The 9434-nt window shown below is 48.2% G+C and overlaps 1 protein-coding gene and 1 non-coding gene across 2 annotated transcripts in view; both read left to right on the forward strand.

Moving 5' to 3' along the window:
* RPL3 (ribosomal protein L3) overlaps window positions 1-7211 on the forward strand; it is a 7376-nt gene extending 165 nt beyond the window's left edge. The window contains exons 2-10 of the mRNA XM_026039853.1: window positions 1059-1251; window positions 1884-2052; window positions 2932-3067; window positions 4057-4243; window positions 4616-4776; window positions 5248-5349; window positions 5834-5929; window positions 6394-6513; window positions 7092-7211. Coding sequence (XP_025895638.1) covers window positions 1059-1251; window positions 1884-2052; window positions 2932-3067; window positions 4057-4243; window positions 4616-4776; window positions 5248-5349; window positions 5834-5929; window positions 6394-6513; window positions 7092-7136 — 1209 coding nt within the window. The 3' untranslated portion in view covers window positions 7137-7211. The remainder of the gene's footprint in view (window positions 1-1058; window positions 1252-1883; window positions 2053-2931; window positions 3068-4056; window positions 4244-4615; window positions 4777-5247; window positions 5350-5833; window positions 5930-6393; window positions 6514-7091) is intronic.
* LOC112947782 lies at window positions 4352-4444 on the forward strand. Its single transcript, XR_003249473.1, has one exon. It is a non-coding gene; the product is annotated as a small nucleolar RNA U83B (small nucleolar RNA).
* Window positions 7212-9434: the final 2223 nt, after the last annotated feature.

Below are 9434 nucleotides of genomic sequence, written 5' to 3' on the forward strand. Positions count from 1 at the left end.
GGGGCGGCGCGGGGCTCATCGCGCGGGCAGGGGGCGGCTGCGGCCGTGGCGGCGCCCGAGGCCCGTGTAGGCCAAAGTTAAACGCCGAGGGGGGTGAAAACGGGGAGTTTCGTTGAGGAGCCGCGGCGGGGGGGCGCTGGCTCGCCCCGGTGCAGGCCTGAGGCGGTGCCGCCAGCGGGGCTTGGCTCCCCTTGCGCTGCCGAGGGGCTGCGGACGCGTCAGCCTCTTCGCACCACGAGAAGTGACCGCTTTTACTGAGAAGGGCCGTGTTCTCTGCCTGCTTGCRTTGTGTGTAGTATGGGAAGCAGTCACACTGCTGGATGTGTGTGCTCGGTAAATGGATAAATACGTAGGGATTGTGCTAAGAATTCCGGGCCTTTAAGTTAATGTCAAAACTTGGTGTGGCCGGGCCCTAGCACAGTTTTGCAATTCATCTTCAAAACAACCTGTTACGTTTTTYTTGATGCAGTTTATATGACTTTATCTTGCGAAAAAGTATTCTATTTTTTTCTGATATTGGTTATCCATTTTTTTTCTTTTTATTCTTTAACATACTTAGTGATGAAGTTTGATAGGTAATTGGGGTGACTGAGAGCTCTCGGAGTGGTATTGAAGTTCACCCTCAGATTATGGAGTCAGTCTGCGGGATTGGTCCTTGAAGAAAATGTGTTTGAAAGAACTGCCTCAAAGTAACTAGGCTTTTCTTTTTTAATGAGCCATTTTATAATGTTCTTTTTGTTACAACCTAAGGCTCTGTTTGCTTCCCCATTTCTTTGCTTGTGGGTGTGCTGAAATGAGATGGCATTCTGCAGCCATGTCAAAAGCACACATTTCCCTTACTAGTCACCCTTGGTTCCTTAAAATAGGACTAAATGGAAGCAGCTTAGGGCTCGAGGCATGTGAATAGTGATCTTGYAAGCTAAAGAGGTGATGTTAAAAACAGTATCAAGTGCAACGTGGCTATGTGTAGAGTTTGTTTAATGCAAGAAGAATTGGCTCTTGCATGGGGAGAAGCCGATGTCTGAGCCATGTGTTAAAAGCTCCTCTTCTCTCCCTAGTCTCACCGCAAGTTCTCCGCTCCCCGGCACGGCTCCCTGGGCTTCCTGCCCCGCAAGCGCAGTAGCCGCCACCGCGGCAAGGTGAAGAGCTTTCCTAAGGATGACCCCAGCAAGCCTGTCCACCTCACGGCCTTCTTGGGCTACAAAGCTGGCATGACCCACATCGTCCGTGAAGTTGACAGACCTGGATCCAGTATGTGCTTGTTCCTTAGAGGAGAATTAAGCTTCTTGTAGAAGTAACCTGTTCTTAGGTGTCGTTGGGTTTTGATTCTTTTCACTCAGTTCCAGGCACTTTTTGAGTGGAAAGAAGGGTGTGAAACACCCAAACCGCTCTCACTTCCCTGTGAATAATGTCCTAGCAGCCAAACTTTGTGTCTGGCAGTGCTGGTATTTTTTTAGGAGTCCCATTTGAGGTGCTTGGTGATTGCAGAGGGGCCTGGTGGGTTTGGTTGAGCTGTTGGCTTTAGCTGAACTGTAACAAGCTACTCATGATGACCTCTTCTCGATGGGCGGACATAAGCGAATTGCCTCTGGCGTTCCTTGCTGATTGTCGAGTCCTGAATGTAGTTCTGTTACTGGTTGCCATCCATGTTAGCTGCCAGGCTCTGTCTCTACCTGCTGTTGAGCCAAGCTCAGGTTCTGTAAGGCATTTAACTCTCCCTTGCATTCGCTGGCTGCTTTAGCACACATCACCTTGGCCTTTGCAGAGAGAACAAGGTTCGTTGAACCTTGATATCAAGCCTTTGGGGGCCTGGAGGGTGGAGAGATGCTTAATAGCTGGTAGTTATATTAATCAGCATGCCTGATTTCTGTCTCYTCATCCAGAGGTGAACAAGAAGGAAGTGGTAGAGGCTGTCACGATAGTGGAGACGCCCCCCATGGTCATTGTGGGCATCGTGGGCTACGTGCAGACTCCGCGGGGCCTGCGCAGCTTCAAGACCATCTTTGCTGAGCACATCAGCGATGAGTGCAAGCGCCGCTTCTACAAGAACTGGTAAGAGAGGGGCTGTTGCTTCYTGCCTTAGTCCCGCTTTGCAGCCTGCTATTTTGCTGAGCTGCCAGATACGCTAGTGCAGCTTTCTGAAGCAGATTTTCAGCAATTATCGTTTGACCTTGATGAGCTAGTAGTGCGATAGGCTAGGGCTGACAACTCTGGGAGGGTGACAACATTGACGTGGTTAATGCCCTCTTCGACGTGAGGGTGGCAGTGCTGCATTTGCCTGAGGTCTTCCTAGCAGGCTGCATGTGACCTTCTGACAGGCAGACACAAGGAAAAGGCCSCTGGCACTTGCTGAGTGTCGGATCCTGACTGCAGTCCTGCTTTGTCGGGAAGGGGGGAGACAAGTGTTGCTCTGATTACGCTTCCARGCGCAGTTCTTGGGATTCAGGGTGCACACACTTGCCTAATTATGGCTTCAGTGTGTGTAGCGCTTAGAGGCTTTTCATGAACTTCGCAGACTGAAGAGAGGTCAGAGGAGCACAGTAAAAGTCTCGCGGGTGTCAAGTAATGATCTTGCTGTCAGGCATAGCTCAAGCTTGCAAGGGCGGGAAGATCTCAGTATTGTGAAATGGGTAACAATCATATGAAAATTGCTTTAAGGAGTTGTCTTTCTGTTCAGACTTTCCCTACAGTAATTTGTCTTCTATACTGTGAATACGAATGCACTTYGGAATTCATGGCAGCTCCGCTCAGCTCTGGCAACCTTGCCTCTGTCTGATGAGCTCCAGGCTCCGCTTGCCAGTGGAAAAGATTCCTTAGAAACTGGCAATGAGCCCAAACCTGCTAAGGTGGCAGCTCCTTCCGCTCATCCCCGCTTCCCCAGGGGATCGATGAAGGGCTTAGCCAAACCTTGTCTCTGCTCTGCTCCTGAAGGCACAAGTCTAAGAAGAAGGCCTTCACCAAATACTGCAAGAAATGGCAAGATGAGGAGGGCAAAAAGCAGTTGGAGAAAGATTTCAATAGCATGAAGAAGTACTGCCAGGTTATTAGAGTCATGGCTCACACTCAGGTAAGTGTCTGCAGGACTTGGGTGTGCTGTGGGAACACCAAGTGCGAGTGTAAAGCTGACTGTGTTTTCACAGATTTCTGCCCCACGAGTTTGATGCCAACTGTGAAGCCGGATAATAAATGCTGGCACTCCTGTGCAGAGTGTAAGCAGGTGCCTACCACAGGTAGCCTCCAAGGCAGCTGTTAGCAGTCATGTGAGACAGTGTGCAGAGCAGTCTGAACACTAATAGGGACAGCAGCTTGTGCCTGTGCTGACAGGTAGGCACRAGCACTCTGTCTTACAGTTAAAAGTCAAAATGAACCAAATTCATAATTCAAGGATGTGTTCACCTCAATTCTGGACCCAGGACAGTGTTCTGTAGGGGCTGTAAGCACTTAAGTCTTTCAGTGGTTTCTGTCAGTCGGCTCAGAGAGGTGTACTAAGTAACGTAGGGGTTTCTCATTAGCTGTCACAGCTCCCTGCCAAACTTTCCTGGGAAGTTAAATCTGTGGCTGGGCCACAAGTGTAATAAGATCCATGGCTGTGGCGCCGTTCATTATACTAGAACTAGCTTCCTATTCTAGGCAGCAAAGGTAGGATTGCAGCTGCTCTTGGCACTTGTGTCAGTTCCTCTGTGCTAAATATAATAGAGGTGTCTAATTTTGATCTCGTCTACTTCAGCATACGTAGGCTTTACCTCCTGCCATTCTTGGATGGAGTGTGTATGGTGGATGTGGGGTTGTAGGCACTTGTTAGTTCGGTGTTTCTGTGGGTAATTGGTAGCTTCTAGTTATTCTTACTTGACATTTAAGCTTTGATACAGTCTGTGCCCTCAGTATAGGGTCTTTTAATTCAGTACTTAAAAGTTGTCTTGGAAAACAAGTAGGTTTAAAGGAAAAGGAAAAAAAAAAAAAAAAAAGATTAGGCCAGACTTAGAAGGATAGTAGGATAGCAAGTACTATATCCATCTTGTGAGGCCAGCAGCTGACTTGCATCGTTTCTGTTTCTAGATGCGTTTGCTCCCCCTGAGGCAGAAGAAGTCTCACCTGATGGAGATCCAGGTGAATGGTGGTACTGTGGCTGAGAAAGTGGATTGGGCCCGGGAGAAGCTGGAGCAGCAGGTGCCTGTGTCAACTGTCTTTGGGCAGGATGAGATGATCGATGTAATTGGAGTCACCAAGGGCAAGGGATATAAAGGTAAGCACTGCTGATAATCTCTTTTGTGATCAGGACACATTTTAATGAAATTCCACGGTCTCTTTATGAGCGTTTGGGCCAAGAGCTGAGGGGGCATGGGCTGCTCTCGCTGTTCTGTGATGAAGCCATGGAATACGCGCTGGGCACAGCGTCTGACACCTGTGACGAGTCATTCCATGCTGCCTTCCTTCTGAGAACATAACTGGGACACAGCCAGGGAGGCTCGTGGTGCCTCCTGGGGGGCACAGGAAATAGTTAGTTCCTGGTACGCAGAGTCTTGAGCTTCTCTTGTCCATAGACAACTGCTTGAAACAGGTTTGTGTGTGTCCTGGCTGAACAGTTAGCAATACTGCGTTGCTTTCTTTGCTTCAGGTGTTACCAGCCGCTGGCACACCAAAAAGCTGCCCCGCAAGACTCACAGGGGCCTGCGCAAAGTGGCCTGTATTGGTGCATGGCATCCTGCTCGCGTGGCTTTCTCTGTGGCTCGAGCTGGTCAGAAGGGCTATCACCATCGGACTGAAATCAATAAGAAGGTGTGTGCTTCTTGTGCCTCTAAGACTGCTGTGGAGCAAGTAAGGCCAGCAAAGGCTGCTGCATGTCAAGGAACAGACAGGAGAGCTTTGCCGTGGTACCTTAGCTTTAGCTAGCTCAGCAGCCAGTGTTGTCCAGTTGCAGTACAGCTTCTCACTGCCTGTGTTGGTAGAGGCTGGCTGACATCTTGTAGATCAGCAAGTGCAAAGGGGAGGTGTGTGGTTTTGCACAATGTGAGAATAAATGGCTAAGGGTGCCCACCTGGAAGAGTCCTGAGTCATGTCCCTATACGATGCCTCTTTGRTATGCCAGCATTGTTAACACTATGCTGGAAAACCTTAAAGTTTCTGTATGATCATATGGCTGCAAGAAAACTGATACTTTGGCCCAACTTAATACAGAGTCATTGCCATGTTGGCTGATTTTTTGGGCATTTTCTCCTCCTGTTTACTCATGAGAAATTTTTGTTTTAGATCTACAAGATTGGCCAGGGTTACCAAATCAAGGATGGAAAGCTGATCAAAAACAATGCATCGACTGATTATGATCTGTCTGACAAGAGCATTAACCCTCTGGTGAGTAGTGGCAGCTGCAAGGACAGTGTGATCTTAAATTGCARTATTTTGAGGCAAATAGGGGGGATACAAGCTACAAAATGATTGAATGAAGAGCTGCAGAGGGAAAAGCTCAGTTGCTGTAGGAGGAGGGGTTGCTGAGTCATGCTCAGTATTGAGTTATGTAACTCTTGGTTATGCTTGATACTTGGCCTTAATAAAAAGGGATTCTATAAATCTAGAAGCAGTACTCATGTAAATAAGGGTAATTCAGCAGGGAGAGCAGTTTTTGCTGTTTTGTCAGCTGCTTAGTATTGCTACTACTCTGTGCAGAAGTCTTARCAGCAGCAAGTAAACTTCTGTAGTAAGGAACTTCATTAGAAAAATGTACTGGAAACAATTTCAGTGACTGTAGGAATGGCTGAGACCTGGAAGTGTGAGATGTCAGGCTCCGGGCAGGCATGTGATGGTTTTACTTGGGGCTAACTGTTGTCTCTTCACCCAGGGAGGCTTTGTCCACTACGGCGAGGTGACCAATGACTTCATCATGCTGAAAGGCTGTGTCGTTGGGACCAAGAAGAGGGTCCTGACCTTGCGTAAGGTGAGTGGTGCTGCGAGGTGGGTTGCAATAGCTTTGGTTGAGCTCGCTGCCTGAGATAGCAGGTGTCTCAGCTTGCTGCTCTGGGGATTCCTGTAGCCAGCAAGAGGGGAAAGCCTGAGGGAAGACTACAGGTCACATACACAAAACTGCCTAAGGACCTCAGCAATAGCATCTTTCCTGCTAYTCTAGTCCAGGTCTGTTTGCAGTGAAAGGCTTTAGGCTTCAAAGTTCCCGTGGATCATCAGAACACTGGCAGTGTTAAGGCAGACTGACTTGAGCTTGTCTCTGCTGATGCTGGTGTGAAAGCATATTGGCAGATGGTCCTTGTGAAGTAGCGGCTGGATAATCAGAATAATTTAGGAAGGTATTTTTTGATGGAGGTAATGATGGAGAAGTAGCCAGCCTCGCTGTGACAAGTTGATGCAGGGGTGCTGCTGCACACTCACCTGGTGTGTCTCTTGTAGTCCCTGCTTGTGCAGACCAAGCGTCGGGCCCTGGAGAAGATTGACTTGAAGTTCATCGACACAACCTCCAAGTTTGGTCACGGCCGCTTCCAGACAGCTGAAGAGAAGAAGGCTTTCATGGTAAGCATGTGTTTTATTTTTTTCGAGAATAAAAACAAAAAAAATCAGTTACATATCTGTTGTCTTCTGGCTAACGGTCATTCATAGCTTGACCTTTGGGCTCCTGCAAGGCCAGAACATCCATATCCAGAAGAATTTAATCAAGATGCCTTCTTCCTGAGAGCAGCTCCAGGCAGGGGTGCTAGCAGTTCTCTCTGTGGCATCTTCTGCCACTTGCTGGGGAAGCAGATCTCTCTAGTCCTTTATGTCCTTGCTCAAAATCAGGCCTTGCAGAAGCTGAGCGTGCGGTTCAGCTGCCTGGTCGGTGCATGTGACGTTTTTCCACTAGGTGGCACTATTTTTTTTTTTTCTTTATTAAATTGTAAATCATTAGTTTGGTGCAACGGGGTTGCACCAAGTTCAGTTTTCTACTGAATGCTTTAGCTGGGAAGGTGCAATTTCCAGCAGGCTCTATTAGTGGGAACACTGAGTTAATCTTTTTGAAGCAAATTGGCAGGGGGGAATTACAGCATTGTGATTGTGGAATAAGCAGGAATATGGTGGACTGCTGTTAATTTCTTTTCTTTTTTTCCTTCCAGGGACCACTCAAGAAAGATCGTATTGCAAAAGAGGAGACAGCTTAATGTGCAGAAATGTCTTGTGTTCTATGGCCTGTGTGCTCTCAGAACAACAAAAAAATAAAGACTTTAAAACAACCAAATTTTGTCTCCTATTTTATACATAGKTTTATGAGGTCTGGTGCTGCATGTCCTGTAGGTGGGTCTAGCCAAACCAAAGAAAGCAAACAAAGCTAAAACTCATCTCGGAATAGGGTTCTTCTAATGAGAAACAAGTTGTCTTTACTGTTTTCAGAAGCCCAAGATTTTTCAGGCRGAACAAGGAGCTCCGATGCACTCAAATAGTAAAACAGCAGCGGGGCTAAATGTGGTACTTGTAGTTACTAAGGTATTCTGCATGTTAATCATCCGCCAGATGTTTAGAGAGCTCTTCTGAGTCAAACTGATCTTGAAATGGAGTGAAGCCACTTCAGATTGTTTAAACAAAGCGGAATTTAGCGTACCTGCCTGGAGCAGGGGTTGGTGGTAGCTGCTGCCATGGGAATCCACTAGCTGCCAAATGGCAGGAGAAGCAGCCTCTTGCATCGTTTTCAGATGCAGTTTGTCCCTGGCTGTTCATGAAAGCAGCAGAAGCAGGTGGATAGATAGACAAATACACACCTAGGATATCAGCTTATTTTCTTTGAATCCTATTCCCCAAGATGAACAGCCCAGCCTCCAGACCTTGTATAATTGTCTGGAAGGAGGGAAAAGGTGGTGTTTTCTTAATCCATCTGTCTTGAGAGCATTTCAGGGAGACGAAGAGCTGTGAGTGTTGGTGTTGCATTACCTGGTAGCTGAAAACATYGCTTCAGGTCTTGGAGAGGCCCGAGAGGCTTGTGTTGAACCTCGCGGTGAAGGAGAGAGGTGGTGCCACTCGTGCCCAGGGTGGGTTAGATGCCCGTGTGGCACACGGGTCCCAGCTGCAGCGCCCCGCAGCTCTGCCAAGAAGGGCAGTGGGAGCCCCGAGTGCTCGTGTGCCTCCCGCCACAATAGTGAGGTCACTCGTGTTTCAGGGCACAGCACAACTGGAGGCTCGTGTAATTTTAGATAACTCCGTTAGCGTAGCCGTCACTGCCCATAGTTGGAGACGAGATGCTGATGAGGGCAGTAACTTCCCAGATTCACGTGCTGAATGAGCTGATGCACGGAGCTGTTCTGGGATGAAACCTCATTTCGTACCATTTGCCATAGAGCAAGATGGAGAGTATTTTGTAGGGTGATGCATAAAACCTTCTAAAGATTTTAGAAGGTAGCCAGGAGGAGGAAAAACATTTACCTTGTTTCCCTAGAAACCAGACTAGATGACTGCACGATCTGGCTGGCTCCSTGTCAGCCTCATTTAACACATGAACCTGTTGGCTGATTTCAGCCAAGTGTAACAAGAGAGGTCTCACATTCCCCCTCCTCTTCCCCACTCCTTTTTTTCTTTAATTTCTTTTGAATTGGCAGTTAGGTGGTGGAGAGAGCTGTAAATCAGTAATCCCTCAGTGTAGCAAAGCGCAACATCAGACCTATATCCATCCTGAGGCTGGGGCTTTATGAGCAGCTTTAAAGACTTATTTCTTTTTTTTTCTTTTTTTTTTTTACCTGCCTAGTAGATGGGCTTATGGTTGGACTCGATCATCTCAAAGGTCTTCCCCAACCATTACAATTCTGTAGCCTTTAGATGGTCTTTTTGCTATTTGACAGTTTTAAAGCACAGATCCCAGCCAGCTTAAGAAGTAAACCAGCCCTAATCTGTGGCTGCCCCCTTGATGGTACCAGTAAGGGCTGGCTGAGGGTCCTGGGACTATTCGGATAAATGGGGAGGTGCTGAGGCCGCCGATCTGCAGCAAGTTACACATTGTTCATTCTGCCTTGACAGAAACCTTCCAAGTCTTCTCGTTTACCAAATCCCACTTAGCAGCGGGAGCTCTGGGGTGCCTGGAGAGCTGCTGAGTTTATTTCAGAGTGGTAATGTCAGCGGAGGGAATTTTTAGTCAAATTAGCACCTAATTAAAMAGAAGCAATTCTGAGGAAACGTTATCCCCGTTGAAGATGCTCAGTGCCCGCCTGTCAGGAAGGGCTGTTCCAGCCTGAGACCTAGTGCCAGCCTTTGCTTTGTTTGCTTTTGATGCGGCGGGTGTCCTACATTTGCTGATAACACCATGGATGTGGTGAAGGGAAACACCCAGCAGTGGTTTCAGGCTGTTTTTTGCTCCGGCAGCCCTGGGGCCAGGGGGACAGCCGGAGTCGGGAGGTGGCGCTCCTGCCTCTGCGCACGGTGGAGATGGAGGGTGCGCGGGGCCTGTTCCCCGGGGCCCGGCAGCACCCCGAGCCTCG

Source organism: Nothoprocta perdicaria, unplaced genomic scaffold (genome assembly GCF_003342845.1).
Source record: "Nothoprocta perdicaria isolate Ctin4 unplaced genomic scaffold, notPer1 scaffold_244, whole genome shotgun sequence".
In the NCBI taxonomy this organism is placed as follows: domain Eukaryota; kingdom Metazoa; phylum Chordata; class Aves; order Tinamiformes; family Tinamidae; genus Nothoprocta; species Nothoprocta perdicaria.